General features: G+C 63.0%; 7 protein-coding genes across 7 annotated transcripts; 4 read left to right on the top strand and 3 right to left on the bottom strand.

Moving 5' to 3' along the window:
• Nucleotides 1–2,419: 2,419 nt before the first annotated feature.
• Nucleotides 2,420–4,342, top strand: SKS1_2 (Serine/threonine protein kinase; the record flags this gene model as incomplete). The annotated part of the gene is made up of 2 exons (XM_069356121.1): nucleotides 2,420–2,991; nucleotides 3,361–4,342. 2 exons carry the CDS (start codon nucleotides 2,420–2,422, stop codon nucleotides 4,340–4,342), a joined length of 1,554 nt encoding a protein of 517 aa, XP_069205962.1.
• Nucleotides 4,343–5,351: 1,009 nt separating this feature from the next.
• Nucleotides 5,352–7,515, bottom strand: RPD3 (histone deacetylase; the record flags this gene model as incomplete). The annotated part of the gene is made up of 10 exons (XM_069356122.1): nucleotides 5,352–5,827; nucleotides 5,867–5,944; nucleotides 5,994–6,478; nucleotides 6,518–6,716; nucleotides 6,754–6,861; nucleotides 6,900–6,974; nucleotides 7,022–7,139; nucleotides 7,193–7,275; nucleotides 7,313–7,358; nucleotides 7,468–7,515. The coding sequence occupies 10 exons, from the start codon at nucleotides 7,513–7,515 to the stop codon at nucleotides 5,352–5,354; spliced, it is 1,716 nt and encodes a 571-aa protein (XP_069205963.1).
• Nucleotides 7,516–7,858: 343 nt separating this feature from the next.
• Nucleotides 7,859–8,656, top strand: Q8F55_007703 (uncharacterized protein; the record flags this gene model as incomplete). Its single annotated transcript, XM_069356123.1, has 4 exons — nucleotides 7,859–7,916; nucleotides 7,965–8,068; nucleotides 8,116–8,282; nucleotides 8,332–8,656. The coding sequence occupies 4 exons, from the start codon at nucleotides 7,859–7,861 to the stop codon at nucleotides 8,654–8,656; spliced, it is 654 nt and encodes a 217-aa protein (XP_069205964.1).
• Nucleotides 8,657–8,772: 116 nt separating this feature from the next.
• VMA7 (H(+)-transporting V1 sector ATPase subunit F) lies at nucleotides 8,773–9,359 on the bottom strand (the record flags this gene model as incomplete). Its single annotated transcript, XM_069356124.1, has 5 exons — nucleotides 8,773–8,825; nucleotides 8,871–8,958; nucleotides 9,004–9,089; nucleotides 9,143–9,224; nucleotides 9,300–9,359. 5 exons carry the CDS (start codon nucleotides 9,357–9,359, stop codon nucleotides 8,773–8,775), a joined length of 369 nt encoding a protein of 122 aa, XP_069205965.1.
• A 243-nt stretch (nucleotides 9,360–9,602) lies between these two features.
• Q8F55_007705 (uncharacterized protein) lies at nucleotides 9,603–12,720 on the top strand (the record flags this gene model as incomplete). The annotated part of the gene is made up of 3 exons (XM_069356125.1): nucleotides 9,603–9,677; nucleotides 9,720–9,792; nucleotides 9,827–12,720. The coding sequence occupies 3 exons, from the start codon at nucleotides 9,603–9,605 to the stop codon at nucleotides 12,718–12,720; spliced, it is 3,042 nt and encodes a 1,013-aa protein (XP_069205966.1).
• A 186-nt stretch (nucleotides 12,721–12,906) lies between these two features.
• On the top strand, nucleotides 12,907–14,063 carry Q8F55_007706 (uncharacterized protein; the record flags this gene model as incomplete). Its single annotated transcript, XM_069356126.1, has 7 exons — nucleotides 12,907–12,983; nucleotides 13,058–13,161; nucleotides 13,207–13,259; nucleotides 13,313–13,492; nucleotides 13,582–13,712; nucleotides 13,747–13,949; nucleotides 13,987–14,063. The coding sequence occupies 7 exons, from the start codon at nucleotides 12,907–12,909 to the stop codon at nucleotides 14,061–14,063; spliced, it is 825 nt and encodes a 274-aa protein (XP_069205967.1).
• Nucleotides 14,064–14,271: 208 nt separating this feature from the next.
• On the bottom strand, nucleotides 14,272–15,409 carry TPM2 (tropomyosin-2; the record flags this gene model as incomplete). Its single annotated transcript, XM_069356127.1, has 5 exons — nucleotides 14,272–14,274; nucleotides 14,342–14,410; nucleotides 14,524–14,844; nucleotides 14,983–15,057; nucleotides 15,254–15,409. 5 exons carry the CDS (start codon nucleotides 15,407–15,409, stop codon nucleotides 14,272–14,274), a joined length of 624 nt encoding a protein of 207 aa, XP_069205968.1.
• Between the last annotated feature and the right edge of the window lie 2,807 nt (nucleotides 15,410–18,216).

Consider the following 18,216-nt stretch of genomic DNA (forward strand, 5'->3'; position numbering starts at 1 on the left):
CAAGCCAAAGCGAGTCACCCGACCATCACACCATCACATGCGGGCGGCCCGTGGAACCCCAGACGCGTGTGCCTGAAGCGTGTGCGCGTCGGTCGCTGAGATAACCTCCGGAACCGGGACTCGTGAGGCAGCAAGCGGCAAGCCGCACGAGGGAGGGAATGCGCCGGCCCCCCCCCGTAGCTGTCACTGGCGGCCGCCAGCCGGGCTCGATTGGCAGGCGCCGGGAGGCCTACCGAAGCGACGTTGTGCAGCCTCGAATCTGAGCCACGGCACACACATGCTCACATGAGCGACGACGTGTGCATGTACCGAGCCGAGCCGAACCGATCCGTGTCGCGGTGAGATACGCTAGGATCGAGACCGGGGGCTCGAGTGTAATCAGTGTTTTGCAATCAACTCGCGCGAGATTGACGCGCGCGCGCGCGTCAGCGCAGCGCATTGTGTCAACCGCAGAGGGACGTGAGTCGGAACAAAGCAAGCCTGCAAGCCTTGTACCACAGCTGCATTGACGGGTGTGTTCGGTGTGCGTCAATGTCCGTCTCACCTGCCAAGTGAATGGGCGGCGTGCTGCGCTGCTGCTGCTGCTACTGCTGCTGCACCCGGTCCCAGCCGTGCCGTGCCGCGCAACCTGCTCCTGGGTAAACTCATGGAACCTTGGAAGGCCAGTGAATCCGAGATACGAGCGGCCGCCCCGGGGTTTGGTTACAGCCGCCCCCGCAAGCCGCTGCGTCCGCCGCAGGGGCTGAGGGGGGTGCGCAGGGGCAGGCGTGTGCGCCGCCCCTGGGTAATGGTAGTCACAGGCAGCCACGCCCCGGCGAATGTGTCAGTGGGCTGGGCGTGTTGTGTGGGCCGTGGGCCGTGGGCCGTGGGCACTGGGGCATGTGTGACGTGGGATGCTTGCTGAGGGCGGCCCGGGCAGCATGGGCCGAGACGAGGTGGCTTTGGATCGGGCTGGGGCTGGGGCTGGGCTGGGGCTGATTTGCGACCAATTCTATCCTGTCTCTCTGCTTGCGCTTTCGGGCGGCCCCAAGGTCTCAGATACAGCAGTGTCGGTGAAGCTGCTGAGATGGCAATTCATGTCGCCGCCCCCTTTTTTCCCCTTCCCTTTGCCACCCAATCCACTGCTCAGGACGCCCTCGCCGCCACCGTCCGACTGCCATTTTTTTTTTTCTTTCGTTCTTCATGGCCGCCATCTGGGTGGACGACGCCAAACCCGACCTTGCCTTGAGCGCCATGCCCTGTCTATTTTCAGTGGCGCCGACTCATCCAGTTCAGGCACAGCATCCCAGTGATCTGGCGCCCGTCGTCGCGCCCGTCGTCTCTACGGCCTCGCGCTGTAACTGTGCTTGGTCAGACGCGGGGGCCGGGGGCGGAGGCAGGGGGGCCGCAGGGGGGGCAGGGCCTGCCGATGGCGCTGTGTGGGCGGGCGCGGGCGGCGGCGCGGCGCATTCGCGCAGACGAGGCGAGGCGCCAGCTCCACCACCATGCCACCACCACCACGACGGCGGGGGCGCTGTCCTAGTCTGACGCGTGCCACGGCAAAGCCAAAGCCTTGGCAGGATTGCCTGCGCCATCGATAGCCCATCCGGGGCATGCCAGCCTGCTTGCGAACGGACAAGCCGGTCAGCCGCCATCCAAGCCAGCTCAGCCAGCCAGCCAGTTAGCCAGGAAGGAGGGCTCAGGCCAACGCTGCTCGCGCGCGCGCGCCCGCGCGCCCAAGCCGAATGCTGCCGGCCCATTTCCCGTTGGGGCCAGCTGCGACTCGACGCCTCCATTCCAGCGCTGGATTCAGGTCCGCTTCAGTGTCAGGTCGTCAGCTCGTGTCAGACTTCGCAGGTGAGAAGAAGGCACGGCACACTTAATAGATCGGCAGCAACCACCGCCATCGAGCCTCTTAACCACGCGCGCGCGCTGCCGTAACCACCACCTAGTCTACCACCTCCACCCCACCCCTCCTCCTCCTCCTCCTCTCTGTCAACTGTCTAGAAGACGTCGACACTCACCTGCATATTATCCTTGTCCTCATACACCAGCACAAGGAAAATATAATATACCGCTCGGCCTCCCACGCCCCCGTTGTGTCGTCGAAACCGCCCCGCGTCGCCCCGCCTCGCCTCGCAATCAACGCTGTCGCCACACTGCACGACCACTAGCGGCCGGTCCGCCCCACACACGTCCGCAATCATCTCCACACACGCCCATTGTCGCTCCCATTAGCACACGTTCTCGCGCCCCTCGGCCCTTAATCCGATTCTCCATCACCTCCGCCATCGTCGGTCTTCGCCAGCCGGCACACAGACGCACACACGCCGAGCGTCGATTATAAGTGTGACTTCTGGCCGCCAGCATTTGAGCGTCCCCACCCTCCCCCACTTGTCAACATTGCCCCTTCCCCCTTCCTCCTTCTCCTCCCCTCACCATGCCTGACTACACCAACGCTGGCAGGGATCTGGTAGGGCGCCGAATCGACCATGGACGATACGAGTTTGTGTCGATTATCGGCGTCGGCGCATACGGTGTCGTGTACCTTGCAGTCGACCACATTGCTTCACGAGGAAGGCTCGCCAGTCCTTATGCCGCCCCACCATACGTCGCCGTCAAGTGCTTGTGCAAGAAGGGACTTGATGCCCGCCAACGCCACTTCCAGCGCAGAGAAATCGCCCTCCACCAGCTGGCGACGGGCCACCCGAGCATCATGCCGGTCCACAAGGTGATCGAGGACGAGCGCTTCACCTTTGTCGTCATGGACTATTATTCCGGCGGTGACCTGTTCGCCATGATCACCGACAACCAGCGATACCACGGCCGCGACGAGCTTGTGCGCTCCGTCTTTATCCAGATCATTGATGCCGTTGCTTATTGCCACTCGATGGGCATCTTCCACCGCGACCTCAAGCCCGAGAATATCCTGTGTTCCGAGGACGGTACGAGGGTGTGTGTTGCCGATTTTGGTCTGGCGACGACTGAGAGAATGTCGACCGACTTTGGATGGTGAGTGTTATTGGTGTTGGACCGCGGCGGAGGCGGAGGCGGCGGCGGCAGGTGTGGGCTGGAACCACCTTTGTGAGGTGCCACACTCCCACAACCATTCCCAAGTCACGAGTGGGTGCTAGCCTATCCCGCAGCCTCCCACAGAGGCTGCGGGGAGGGCTAGCGACTACGCACGTCTCGTGGCCCGAGGGTTGAGGGTGGCAGCGTGACGATCCCCCTTACCTGCCACCACCCGTCGGTACCTGTTTCTCGTCTCCGCAATCATGTCTTGTTTGGGGTCACCTGGCCAGGGGCAGGATTGCGGCATGGCACGGGTTGCGTAATGGCGTGGTCCCAAACAGAGTTGCAGGGTAGCTGACCATTGTGCAGTGGGTCGACGTTTTACCTCAGCCCCGAGTGCCAGGGCGGCCTGTTCGAGCCAGTCGAGTCGTACTCTACGGCCCAGGCAGACTTGTGGTCGTTGGGTGTCATCCTCGTCAACCTGGCGTGCGGCCGCAATCCCTGGCGGCAAGCGCGCGCAGACGACGATACCTTCCGCGCGTACCTCGACGACCCTAGTCTGCTTGCGACGATCCTGCCCCTGTCACCTTCGAGTAGCGCAATCCTAGCCGGCCTCTTTACGCGCAACCCTGCAGACAGAATCAGCTTGGCTCAGCTGCGCGCAATGGTCATGGCCGCCCCGACATTCTCGACCCACGGCGGCAGCGGCGGCAGCCACACCAAGGCACACTCCCACTTGCCGTCACCTGCGCCTAGCCCCGAACCTGGTCTTGACATAAGCGTGCCCTCGCACCTGGCTAGCGGTTCCGCACAATGGCACCAGGTCACGGTGGCGGCGGCGGCGCAGGCGGCCGCCGCGGCATCTTCGGCTGCCGGGGCCGCCCAAGTGGCGTCTCAGCCCTCGAGCCCGCACCCGTACCACTTTCACGCCCACAACCAACCCCACCTGCAGCCGCAGTCGCAGTACGCTGCCCACCACCACCACAGCGGTGGCCCCCGCCGCCACCACCACCAGCAGTTCTTCGAGCACGACTCGTGGTCGCGGGGGGCAGAGTGTGCTGCTACGTCCGACGATGGCGCGCACCACGCGCACGCTGCCAACCATAACCATGGTTACTACAACACGCCGGCGTCGACCCCCGGCCTCGCGACGAGCACCGAGGCGCTCGACCCGTTCAGCGCCGAGGCAGCCGCGCGCTCGTCGTCGTCGAGCTCGAGCGGCACCCTCCCACCCACGCCCGAGCTCGGCCCCGTCGTGCACGTTCGGGTTCCCCAGCCCGTCGTCGCTGGCATCGGACGCTGGAAGCGCGACATGGCCGACCTCAACCTCACCCCCGCATTCGTCCTCTGAGACGAGCATACCCCCCCCCCCTGCCCAACGAAGTGGCGACACACTCTCCATTGTGATTACACCCAGAACAATAATTTACAGTATTATGACCCCCCGCCAAAAGCCCACACGGCTGCCATTTGTACGACTCTGACGATCAATCAACCACCGACCCAGCAACGCATTAATATTATTTGTATCACATATAGATCACATTCACACTAGAATTTGGGCCACTGTCAATGCATCCCACTGCTATGGGCTGGGTACGTGGGCAGGGATTTTCTCGTTGCATGAAGAGGTGCTGCTGACTGGGCGTTGGTTGACTATTGTGCCGCTGAAAGGGGCGGCGGCGGCACCACCCATTTCGCCAGCACTGCGACCTCGCCGCTGCTCAATCACACGTGCGGCGTCCAGCGCGACCAACGCGCGCGCGCTCGCCGGCGCTAGCAGCGACCAAGGCATGCTGAATCGCGAGCATGGTGCCCGGGCCGGGCCAATTCAGCGTGAACGCCATCGCGCGACGCCTCGCCCTCCCGCCACCCACCCGGGACCGCTCCCCGTCCGTCTATCCCCACCACTGCGTCCACCACTGCTCGTCCTTTCACATCCTCTTTCTCGTACCCTTCTTGTCGCCTTTGATCCTCTGCAAAACCTGCAAAACATGCACCGTTTCTCGCCTAGATCGAGACAGAACCAATTCAACGCGACGAGACAGTCAGGCGCCAGACACGCCCAAAACATGTCTCAAATGCCGCCATCCCAACCCTCCCGGATCGCGACAATCGAGTTCCGTCTCGTCTCGGCTCATCGTCCTTTGTTTCTTCTTGCTCTCTTTGTTTGATGAACTAGACGGGTATGCTTACTCGTCTCTGGCATTGAGATCCTCTCTGGTCCAGGTCGGTGCCAAGTCTGGAACCAGATGGCATGTCTCACTCGAATCAATTGTCACAATATAAGACTGCGCAACCGCAACCAATGCTGCCCTGTAGCAGACGACACACGAGACATGCTCAACTAGATCCACTACCTACGCTCCCTCAGCCACAACATCGCCTGCTCCCGCTCCGCTCAGCTCGCCGTTGGCGGCCTCCGTCGCGGCCGCCGGCGCCGCCGAGGCATCGGCCATCTCAACATCGCCGTCTCCCGCAGCAGCGGGCTCTGCAGGTGCAGATGAAGGCTCTGCCTTGACCGCCCCGACATTCTCAGCCCACGACTGAATGTCAACGGGTCCCTTCGATGAAGAGCCATTGTCTGCGGGGGCGCCACCTTCCTCTGCTGGCGCAATTTGTGCGGGGGCCGTTGTTGCAGGAGTTTGCTCAGCCGCCGGCACGCTGGCCGATGGTGCGGCACTTCCGGTCCTTGGTGATTGAGAGCGCCGGCGTTTTGAGCGGGACCCGTTCGAGCCCTCGCGATGGGATTGGCGATGCCGCCGTCCACCCGTTCCCTCGTCCTCAGAGTCAGACAGCGAGTTTTCGTTCTGCTTCTCCTTGTCCCACAGGCGCACTGTATGGGTCAGCAGAGACTCCAGCGTTTGCGACTCACTTGGTCTCCGGACATCCTTGTCCTCGACATCCTCCATCTCGTTGTCATCTTCGTCGTCGTGCGCAAGCTTCGGAACGGCTACGACCCGGTCAGTTCGTTCCAACCCCATGTCAGGCGGGCTACTCACTGTGGATTTGGACACTGGGAGCGGCAGTCTTGTCGCGCAGCATCTCAAACACAGTCTCCTGGAGCTTATCGAGGTACTCGCGCGTGTTGTGGTCCGTCATGTTGGACGGCTTGACGTCCAGCTCGTAGTCGGGGCCATAGTACTCGTAATACTCGTTGTTCGGGATAGCACCTCCCAGCTGCACGCCGGCAGCCAGACCAGTCTCATACGCCCAAGTACGCGACACAGACTTGACGGTGTAACCACCTCCGCCGAGCATAAGGAGAGGAAGGTTGAACGACTTGATAAACTGCACACAGGCGGCGTGGCCACGCATGGAGAGGTTGAACGAACCCAGCCGGTCACCAGACAAAGAGTCGGCGCCACACTGAAGAACAATAGCACCAGGCTGGTACCACTCGATGATCTTGCGAATGACAGGCTCAAAGATGGTCCTGTAGTTCTCGTCACTCATGCCGTCTCGCAAGGGAACGTTGCATGCGTATCTGGTGGGTCAGTTCACATTGTTGTCTTGAGCAACCTACCCCTTGCCCTTGCCGATACCATTGTCGCGGACTTCACCAGTGCCGGGGAAGAACTCGCCGTACTTGTGGAAGCTGCAGGTCATGACGCGGTCGGTGGTGTAGAAAGCCTCCTCAACACCGTCGCCGTGGTGGACATCGATATCGACGTAGAGAACACGCTGGTGGTATCGCAGAAGCTCAAGGATACCGAGAACAATGTCTGGCGTGTCAAAAATCATTGGGACAAAACCACATACCGTTCACGTAACAGAAGCCAGTCGCCTCGGCCTTCTTGGCGTGGTGGAGGCCACCCGCCCAGTTGACGGCAATGTCGCACTTGTCGCGAGACAGACGAGCGGCACCCTCTGATCTCAGTCAGCATTGTCAGCTACTATGCACGCACCCATGGAGCCGCCGGCCGAGATGGAGCAGTACTCGAACAGGCCGTCAAAGATCGGGCAGTCGTCGCCGACATTGTCTTGACCAGGTTAGCAATTGTTCCATCTCACGACCAACAACACTCACACTTGACCTGCTCGCGGGCGAACTGATTTTCATTGTCCGGCGTGATGCGGTGAAGGAAATCGACATACTCGTCGGTGTGGAACTGAGACATTTCGCGCTTGGTCGCCGGTTTGGCCCTCTGCGGTGGGTCAGCATCCACCCTTCGGCGCGTCCACCCAGCTCAGCACTCACAAAGATCTCCATCTGCTTGTACAGCCCGTAGTTCATGACGAGCGAGTGGCACATCCTGATACGCGTCGGCTTCATTGGGTGTCCTGGGGGTCAGGTGTCATCCGGAGTCGGCCGGCCTACCAGGTCCATAGTGGTAGTTTCCAATGTCCGAGTCGAAGAAGTAGCACTGCGGTGGTGTCAGGCTGGCCATAGATGCATGGATGGGGTCTTGCAGCGACGATTGCAAGCAGAATGACGCGTCGTACCGCGCCGGGAGGTTGGAGGAAGGCACTTACTACTCTCTTCTTCGACTCGCCGGTGATGGGCTCGTTGATAGCCGCCATCTCGAGTCAACAGGGGCTTGATAACTGGATCCCCGTGGCTTGTTGCTTGTGGGCAGGGAAAGTGTGAAGGGGAGATGGATGGGTGTGTGGAGTTGGGATGACAGAATCGGGTGCTTGATTGTGTTCGGGCAGCAGCAGTCGACCCAACAACTCTCCTTGATGACCAGTGACGACCTGCTAAAGTGGAGGGAGGAGGTGTCAGCGAGAGGAGTGGTGATGAGGAATAGGCGCCCACCTGGCGCGCCTAATACAACATATCCCCGAAAACCCCGCCCTGCATCACTTGGACTTAGAGTGATCCAAGTCCAACCTTGCATCAACAACATCCATACAACGCATCATCATGTCGGGCTCAAGCATTGACGCGCTCCCGTACTACGACAAGCAGATCGAGGACCAGGGTGAGTGTAGCTCAACGCATCTCAGCAGCCACTAACTTGCTACCGTAGCTCTCAAAGCCAAGGCTCTTGCCCTCATCGAGGCCGAGCTCGGCCAGACGCCACAGGTTGCCGACGACGACGCGCGGTTGCCTCCCAACGTCGAGGTCTTTCCCGTGAGTTGAGAGCTACTCCGTACAGAAGGTAGTAGCTCATCTCTCAGAAATCTGCAGGCCTCGCATCGTTGCTGGCCAACTATGCCGACGACCCCATCCGTGGCATCGACACGTCAAAATACAACCCGCCAAGCGTGCCCGAGGGAGCGAGCGTCGACGAGTTGATCGAGGCTGAGCGGAGAGGAAGGATAGGCGAGGGCCACATGGCTGTGCGGTGAGTGTGGTGGGAATACCAGACTGGGCGCGAGCTGACACCTCGGCAGTAACGACAACGTTGGCGTCCTCCAGTCGTACGGTCCCAACGCGTGGCTTGTCCGCAACTACCAGCTCAACTCGCAGTCCAAGGAGCTGCAGGAGACCCTCACGCAGCTCAAGGAGCAGGTGACTGAGGTCAACCGCTCGCGCCGCGTGTTCCAAGAGGACGCGGGCGAGCACCTCGGCCGCCTCGAGAACAGGTGGCAGGATCTGATCGGCTCGACTGTCCAGCTCGAGATGGCGTGCAAGGCCATGGAGGGAGAGGTGCGCGGACTGCGCAGGAAGGAGGAGGACCTCCGTCTCGAGGTCGCCGAGCTTGAGGGCTCGGCATGAGCACGACGCCAGTGTAGAATTAGAGGCAGCGTTATGCTGCAGATGGTGTATTGTACTACTACGCGCCCAGCGCTCACGAGCCTATGATATACATTGTTCACTGGAATACTGCAAGTCTAATCGCCGCGCAGCTTCTGCACGCGCTTGAGGACCGAGTCCTTGAGGGGGTCTGCACGTGTGTCAGCTGGGTGTTAATGGAGAGCACTGTACCCACCATAGGGGTGCTCCTTGGACGGGATCTCGAGGAGGGCAGGGAAGGCCGCCTGGTAGCGGTCGACAGAGGGGCGTATCCTGTCCGCGACCTGGAGGGTGAGCGTTGAGCAGAAGAGCGGTGCTTAGTAACGCACATGCTGGTTGATGAGAAGGATGGCAATGTCCTTGCGGTCCTCGGTGAACTCCTGGAACGCGGCCTCGATGATGTTGGTCTGGGTCTCTGAGGGGTTGTTAGGCGGTGTCGAGGAGCCCGTTCCCCCAAGCCATACTCACTCGCATCGACGACGACAAAGTTCTTCTTCTGCGCCTCGGTAACGTGTCCGATGCCAGCGAGGAGGAGGCCGGTGACCGAGTCCTGGCGATAAGGTCAGTGGTAGTCGCGAGATGGTTTGCCCGCGAACACGTGGGATCGACAGTCGAATGCACGTACCTCGTCTCCGATGACGGCGAGGAGGGTGCGGCCCGCTGCTGGGTTGGTCGACGTGCTCATGATGAGTTGTGCTGTTGGTGCAATGTGCAGATGGCAACGAGTGGGATGATGGAGATGCACGAGATGGTGACGACAGGGTGGATGCCGCCCGCCGCCGTCATGCGCCGTTGCAGCTGGCCGCGCCAGGCTGCCTGCCTGCCAGGCGGGCCGGATGAAAACAGACCCCACCGACCGACAAGACATTCTCCCTCCACATTGGACCATTTACCTTCCCTCCTTGTTGCGACAACTCTTGCCATCCCCATGACAGCGACAGAGGAGCTCGACGTGCGCGACTTGATAGGCCGTGCTGCCGTGCGAGCCATCCCGCCAAAACGGGTACGTCGAGCTTATTCCCAGCGATGTGAAGCTCACAGCCAGTTCTCGCGCCTCGTCACCGATCTCATCGCACGCAAGGGGCTCGACGGCGACGCTGCAGAGCGAGCAATAGCAGGTATGGTGTTGCCTAGTTCCCCGCTCACACGCAGTCGGGCTGCTGCACCACCTCGTGCGCGCCAACGCGCCGGGCATCCTCATCAACTATCTCTCCCAGGCGCTCGCGACGCCCCTGTTCAGCGCCCGCACATTCGTCGTCGCCCTCCTTGCGTATCTGTACCGATCCGACGCGATCGCCACGGCATCCATCGCGCCCCAGCTCGTCAGCATCTCGAGTGCGCTGCTGGCCAATCCGACCGGCGTAGGACCCGGCGATGTGCTCCCGTCGCCGATCGAGCTGTGGTCCGACGTCCCAGACGTCGGGACGAGCGAATCCGCCGCCGCCGCGCCAGAGCAGGCGCCAGCGCTCAGCCTCATCCTCCCGCTGCTGAGACAGTGCGCGGCCATGTCCCCGCCGCCGGCGCCGCTGCTGGCCATCGCCTCGCGCCTGACAGCGTTGATCCCCCCGCTGCCCGCACCCCCATTCGACGTCGGCCTCGAGGCAGCCCAACTCAGCGCAGTGCTGCCCGAGGACGTGGGAAGGCCATTAAGAGAGTGCCTTGCGGGGCTTATGGCCGACCTGCCGCTGCCAGACGCCCCGGCGCAGGAAGTGGCGGGGCTGTTTGGGGTGCAGGACGTCGGCCAGCAGTCGGGAGGCTTTGGCGACATCGGTGCGGGCATGGGCATGTCTTTGCGAGCGACGCCGCTGCCACTCCAGCAGACGACGGAGTTCCTCATCGAGTACGTCCGCCGCGCGCAGGGATGGACGCGCAATGTCGTGTCAACGTCGGAACCGCCGCAGCCAGCTCCCCATCTCATCCACATGCTCAAGCTTGGCCGGTCATTGTCGGCAGACTCGTCCGAGTTCATGTCCGCGTTGCTAGACGCTGCTGCCTCTCGCGTCCTTGCTGCATGGTCAAAGGGTCCTAGCGAGGCAGTTTTCCCCTTCGTCTTCTTCACCGAGCAGCTGCCCATCCTGTTTAGGTGGTGGCACGACAACTCGGACCCCAAGTGGCCGTACCCTGCAACCTTGCAACAGTCGCTCTCAAATGTGTTCGCCTCGCATGGACCGGAGCTCGCAAACTGGTACCAGGCGATGACGGCGCTGTACACGTCCAAGTTTACCCAGATCGAGCCCGATGACGAGGCAGGGCCGTACCAGCAGCCTGACGGGTGGACCTCGCTCTCGCTCGAGGGGACAGCGGTGCGGCGGTACACGGGTCTGGGGTTGCTGGATGAGGACGCGAGCGTCGTCCTCATCGGCAGCCCCGTCAAGGCAGCCCCGGGAGAGTCGCTGCTCGAGCGTCTGGCAAACTGTGCGCCGTCACATCTGCCTGCGCTGGAGAACTTCATCACGCACGCTGCAGGGAGCGCGCACTCGCTCGGGGCCGAGATTGTCCAGGCTATCACTGCCGCGCCGCAGACGACGCCACCAGAGAACCTATTTGCGCGACTCGCCAGCTCGCCAATGATCCTGTCCTTGATATCGGCATACATCACGCCGTGTTCGCTGCTGGATCTCCTGGTTACCCATCTCCTCGGAGATGCAGAGGACCCGACGCGCGCCGAGGACCCCCAGGCTGCGCTCATCCGGTTCGGATCTGGCGTTACCCTCATCGAGGTGCTATGCGCGCAGTTCCAGCTGCCACTCCCCGACCTGCTGTACGACTCTCGACGCGCGCTGAACCTCGACGACTTGGTTGAGCAGAACCGGAGCAACCTCAACGGCTGGGTCAAGGCGCTGTTCGGTTCGGACGGCATCGACGACGAGATCCTTCTGTCAACGTCGTCGTCCGACATCTGCAGACTCTCGTCGACGCTCGTCCACCAGGCGGTGGTGGCCGCGGCGAACGGCCAGATCGACCTCGACACGCTGCACAGCGGCCTGTCGTACTTTGCCCAGCCGCTGCTCAGCTGGTGCCTGGGCGGAGTAGTTGGCTGGCTCTGCACCGAGATTGAGCGGCAGGGCCTGCTGTCTGGCCTTCACTTGAACGTTCTCCAGACCCTGGTTTTGGATTCGTCGTTCCCTGAGCCGCTGTTGCGGGCCAACTCGAGTGCGATCAACCGGCTCCTGGAACCTGCCACTGGGCTGGAATCGGTGCTGCAAAGCTCGAGCTTTGACACTGCTGCTGTGCGCCTGCGACTGCAAGCTGTGGGCGCGCCGACAGCGAGCGGCGTACCGGTGGTGAACTCTGCGCCGCCACCGCTGCCAGCGCTGAGGTCGGAGCTGCAGGGCGTGCGACACCTCGACCTCGCCGCGCCTGGCTGGGACTCGAGGCTGCTCGACGCGCTCGACGGCGCGCTGCTGGCGCACGGGCCACTGCGGACCATCGACTCGGTGCTGACCGACATGCTGCACCCGTCGATGCTCGAGGTGGACGCGACGGTCAGCGACCCGCTGGGGCAGTTTGCCGCGCTTCTGTTCGCGCTGCGCCTCCCGCGGTCGTCCACGCTGCCACTCGTTGCGACGTTGGTGGACGGGTACATCCCTACACTCTTTGGCCCGCGCTCGCCGTTCATCCCCGTGCCACCGATGCCTGGTCCGGCCATCCTGGGTGTGTCGGTGCCAGCCGTGCCTGGACCCCCTCCTCCGCCCCTGCCGTTCGCCGCGCACGCGCTGCACCGCCTACTGCGGTCGTCGCTGTTGGCAGCCGAGTCGTTTGCGCAGGACAACGACGCTACGAGCTTTGCGGACCTGCTCGCGTCGCACCTTGCGGCCGAGCTGGCGTTCCAGCGGGCGCGGCCGAGCGGCGTGGGGAGGAGCGCCAAGCGGCAGCAGCCGCCACGCGGGTCTCTGCCTGGGGCGACTGCGGACGCTGGGCTCGGTACCGAGCAGCGCGCGCTGCTGGACGCGCTGACGGCAGCGCTGGAGTCCGACGAGGAGCTCAAGGCGCGGTGGCCCGTGCTTGGGGGCAGCGGTGGCAGCGGTGGCAGCAAGGAGACGTAGCGTCGTAGCGTAGATGCATAGAGTGGGGTGAAGATTGGGCGGGGTGAATCAGCGTTTGCAATGTGGAGGCCGATTATTTCGACGCCGGCGGGCTCGTGGTGGGTGGGCCGATTCGGCGTCGGCATCGGCGCGGCGTTGACGTCGTCGTCGTCGTTGTTCTTTGATACTCTAACCCGCAAACACACCATGCCGAGCTACGACATCCCCGCAGACCTGATCGGCTCGTCGGGGCTGTACAATGTCGGCGACCCGCTGCTGCGGCGGTGAGTCGCGCGTCGGGGGGCGAGCGCGCCAGCGCGAGCCGGCTCCACCCTCCCCCTCCGAGCTGACACCCCAGCCTGCGCCTAGAGGACCAGCACGGCGCGCCGCTCACCGACCTGGCGAGAGCATTCGACGAGGTCGAAGTGGTCATCCTGTACGCCGGCAGCGCGCAGGGCAGCAGTGCGTCGGCGGCCCCCCCTCGGCTCCAGCTGACCCGCACCGCAGACAACCTGCGCTCGTTCCACCGCGAGCTCTCCTCCCTGGCCATGCGCGAGAAGGTGTGTCGCGCGGCCTCCCCCCACGCCGCTCGCTGACGCCTCGCCCCGCCCAGTCCGCCCGCGTGGTCTACGTCTCGACGGATACCGACGCCAAGACGGCGCTGGCCGCCGCCGCGCAGTTCCCGTGGCTCCGCATGCTCTTCTTTGACGACTCGGACTTTGCGCCCATGCAGGTGTCGGTGGTTGCTGAGGTGGTTGAGGTGGCGCGCGGCGAGGAGTTTGTGCAGGCCAGTGTGAGTGCGAGCGGCGCCGCCGCGAGCCGTGCCGCACGCCCCGCCCAGGAGCGGCGGCCTCTCGACCCCCCGCTGACGCCCGCGCCCAGGAAATCGAGGTCGGCGCAGAGACCGTCCCGTACGGCAGCGAGGAGTACATCCGCGACTATGTCCGCCCGCTGTCCCGCGCCGCTGTCGCCATGAGCATGAACGCGTACGCGACGCCCAGCATCTCGGTCTAGTGCGTGTGGCTTCTTGACGCCTGCTGACCCCAGCCACGTCCCGACGCACCGCTTCATCGCGCGCAACGTCCGCCCCGGCGCATTCTCCTCCGACCGCATAGGCAAGAACCTGCACACCTGGCGCAACGGGGGCACGCCGGGCCTGCGCGTCGCCGACGTCGCGCGCGCGCTCCGCCTCCCCCTCCTCGTCCTCCTCCTCGCTGCGCTCTACCAGCTCGTCGTGCAGGTCGGCGGGCGTGAGTACGCGTCAGCAGGCCACCGCTGACACCCCAGAACAATACAACGTCCTCCCAGGCCTCATCGACCAGTTCTCGTGGCGCTCGCGCGAGCTCAAGGGCGAGCCGATATAGCAGCTTCTGTTCCACCGCCATAGACCCATGCCACCTTGTACCCGCGGACCCCTCATAGCTATTGGATTCATGCTGCGTCTAGCACACCGCCATCGGCCCGCGCTGGCTACGTCCGCAAGGCGGCGAGACGGATTTGGAAAGGGGCGCGCCGGTGCGCAGGGCCGCCATACGGCGCCTGGCACGAGCACCTGGGGACACGTGGGGGTGATTACTGGGGCGTGGTCAGGATGCGCCCATGCGGAACCGGACAGGCGTCGCAAGCGTCGCGTCCCACTCACCAAGCTCTCCATCTGGGCAACAACCTCGTCGAGCTCGCGCTTCGACTGCTGGTACTTCTCGACAGCGTCCTGCGGTCGTGTCAGCAGGCGGCAGATATGACGGATGGGCGATCACGGCCGCCCGCGCTCAGACCACTGCAGGCCTGCGCGCGTGCCACCCCACCTCGCATCATCACACTCACACCGTGCTTCTTCTCCCAGTCGTCACGCTCCTGCTCGGCACGCTGGACGGCACGCTCAAAGTGCTCGGCCTTGACGTCGACCTGGCGGAGCTTCTCGGTTGTCTCCTTGAGGTCCTTCTCGGCCTTGTCGAGCTCCTCCTCGAGGAGCTGCACCTTGCGGGCAAGGTTCTCGCCCGTGGTACGGTGCGAGTCACCCTCCTCGGCAGCGCCCTTGAGCTCCTTGACCTTGCCCTCGGTCTTCTCGAGCTCCTCCTCGGCGAGCGAGAGCTTGTGCTGGAGCGACGAGATCTCCTGGTCGCGCTCAAGGAGCGTCTGCTTGAGCTGCGGCCGGGCGTCAGCCACGGGTCGTGGGGTATGGGCCATGGGGCCGATGACGCCAGTGGGACTAGGCCGCGGCAGCGCACTGGGCGGCGACGCACATTGCGCGGCCTCCTCGCCACGGCACATGCCTCTACGCACCTTCTTGTTCTCAGCCTCGGCCTCCTCGGCGCGGGTCTCGGCGGCCTCGATCTTCTGGCCGAGGATGGTGAAGCGCTGTATTGGGCGTTAGAAGTGTCGTCGTGGCGGGCTCTGCCTGGGCCCCGTGTGCGAGTCGCTGCGTGCGACACCTGCGTGACTGGCTCAAAGCGAGCAAGCCATGCCACGTCGCGTGTCGCCGCACGCGCGTGCGCACCGAGGCCCAAGCCGGCGGGCGACACTGTCGTCGACGCCACCGTCGCGTGTATCTCACCTCCTTGATCTTGTCCTGGATTGAGGAAGTTGAAGTCAGCGTTGCAGTTGAGGAGGTTGGGTGGTCACTGGCGGCGGCGGGGCGGTGGAAGGTTGAGGGGCTTGACGCTCCTCCACGACGGAAGGGGGAGGAAGTGACAGCGTGTTGACTCACCATACTTGCGGGTGTCGTGAGAGGTCGTTGAGAGTAAAGGGAGTGGGAGTGGGAGGGAGATGGGGGGGTTTAAGATGAGTTTGGGGGGAGGAGGTCAAGGCAGAGACGAGAGGGCTGCTGCCATGTCATCGGCCGGCCATGCGGGAGGCGGAGGCGCGCGCGGGTCGGTCGGTCCATACTCTGGGCGGGCAGGCAGGGTGGCCAGTGGCCAGTGCAGCGTGCAGCGCGCTGCGCCGTCGCGTCACAACGGGCGGGCGGCGGCACCTAAAACGCGTGGCGAGGCAAGGCAAGGCGCGGCATGGGCCTGGGTCGCGACTTTACAATCATTTATTTGATACATTTCTTCTACATTAATCCCAAACCTTGTCCATGGCACGAACCTCGCACCGTACCCGCCCACTGCCTCGCTCAAAAGAAAACCGCTCCTCGACTTCACTTCTCCTCAATTGGTACGCCTGGATCTTAACTTTGGGCCCATCTCGTCACTTGCTTCGGCGCTTGGCTCGTGGTGGGTAGGTTGAAGAACCGGGTCAGACCGACGCTTCGGCGCAGCGCCCCGCAGGACGAGCCGTACTATCCCTTCAGAGGGCGGCTCGTTGTATGGGGAGGCAGACATTTTGCGGAGGCCTTGGTTTGTTCGGTTTGCCCAGCCCACCTCAGCGCACTCGGCCCCTAGTTCCCCGTGCACGCACGCGCTCGACCTCCACCCCCCTCGACCCGCCGGCAGTGACGTGAGCCCTTGAGCGATAGCACCGACCTCGTTGTACCCAGCCTTTTGTCTCGACCCATCACCCCCAGCATGCAGAATGTTCAAGTACGTGCCGCTCACAAGTCAGCTCTGGGCAGACGCTGCCATGACAGACGCGAACTACTAACAAAGGCACTGAGAGCGTCTGGCTGTGGCCGCCCCGCGACCGCTTGCCTCGGCAGCAGTTGCCAGCTGCTCCGTCCCCCAAGCCCGTACCCCCTTCCTTCCTCCCACACCCTGCCACTTTAATCTTCTTGCCGACTACTACCCCAGGTCGGCGAGATAAACTAGGTGGCAACAGTGATGTCTCTCGAGACACGGAGGCCTGCAGATCGCACCACTCTTGATCAACGTGGGTGGTGCGCTTTGATGGCAACCGACATCTTATCATTCTAGAGTGTTGACGAGTGTCGACCCATGCGGTGCAACTCATAAGGCTTGATTAGTGCTTCATTAGGCTGGGGAACCGAGCTGCTAGTCTGCAGAGGGGATTGACAAGTCGCTGATGGATGTCTCGGTCCACTGGAATCGCGGCGATCGCCGTCAACGACACGAGCATGTGGTACCAGCAAACTCTAAGACGGATGAATGGCGTGGCGCGATCAGCATAGTTGGTGTCTCCGTGATGCTGGGCATGGGCGAGCGACGACGATGGCATGGGGGCAGAGGGGTCAGATATTCTCTTGGAGAACTGGGGTGCGTGGCTAAGGCGCCACCCCCCTCCGGTCATTAGATCCCCAGAGGATTAGTCTGCGGCAGTTGGCAGCGTCTCCGAGATCCACAGCTAAGGTTTGTCGTTCCGTCGACGACACGCAAGCCGGACCACGGAACTGTACGTATCGCCGCAACCTTGTTCACGATAGACAATGCAGAATCACGGCGGCGGTTGGATAATGAAGACAATTATAGTTGCAACTCTGTTTGCATTAACCACGCCACCCGAGAATGGCCGCCCTGAGTGAGCGCCACACAATACAACCTAGCCACGATGCAGCCTTTCCAAGGCGCAACGCAGGGAGCCCCGTCTCCATGCACCCACGGCATCTACATGCCCCGATCCACGCATGCGCCATGAATTCGTCATACGACCGCAAGGCTGTACGTCAAGATGAGTCAATCAAGACACCGCCCTGCGGGGATGGACGAGGTGGGCAGATTGTCCCCGACCGGTTCCAGCTCTGCCAAGGGCTACTTGTCGGCTCAAACGGTAATGCAGCCACCCGCAGCCTTATACCTCTAGATCCCTGTGGCGCATATAGTGCACTCCAACTCGATTTCCGATCGCTGCTGGGCTCTGATGCCCATGTGCCCACGCTGCTTGTCACCGCTCTGCCGAGCTGCCTAGCGCTCCGTTCTGCCCGGCGGCAGCTAGCTTGCTTCATCCACCACAGAACAAGGCGTGCGCCTTCCCACATTTCCCGGCATTCGATCAGTGGCCACACTGCCGCCGCCGGCGCCGCCACCATCATCATCAAGGCCGTGCACGCGAATAAGCTACATGACAATGATGCATGCGTGCACTCGCGGGAATCGTCCTCGTCCTCGTCCTCGGAATAATGACCCGTAGCACGGTCGCGCGAAACGACGTAACCCCGATAGCTTGACTACAGCGTGTCCCGCACCCGCACGGAGAAGACGGGAAGGCCGAGCAAGTATCATGTGGTTCACCCGGTCACACGCCCGTGCCGCCGGCCGTGCGCGCTGCCGAAGCGCTGATATCATGCGGCAGTGCACGGGACTGGAGAGAGCAGGGGGTACCCGCACGCCACGGCCATATCATCTAGGAGGAGGAATGGGTCGTCTCCCGACCGACAGACACGCACACCTGAGACTAGGCTGGCAGCCGAGCCGACTCGAATCAACCGGCTCACTCCATTCCACTGGGCATCTAAACCTGTGGTGGCGCCGATGTTTCCCCACCTCTGTTACCGTGGCCGAGCAGGGCCACGGGCGCGGGGAGGCGGAGGCGGCGGCGCCTAGGACCCCTGGTCCACGTCACAAAGCCGGGGGAGCAAGAAGCATGACTTGCAGGAACTGCCAAGGTCCAGCGGAAGGGACCAAG

Source organism: Vanrija albida (genome assembly GCF_041260175.1).
Source record: "Vanrija albida strain AlHP1 chromosome Unknown contig_6, whole genome shotgun sequence".
NCBI classification, from domain to species: Eukaryota; Fungi; Basidiomycota; class Tremellomycetes; order Trichosporonales; family Trichosporonaceae; genus Vanrija; species Vanrija albida.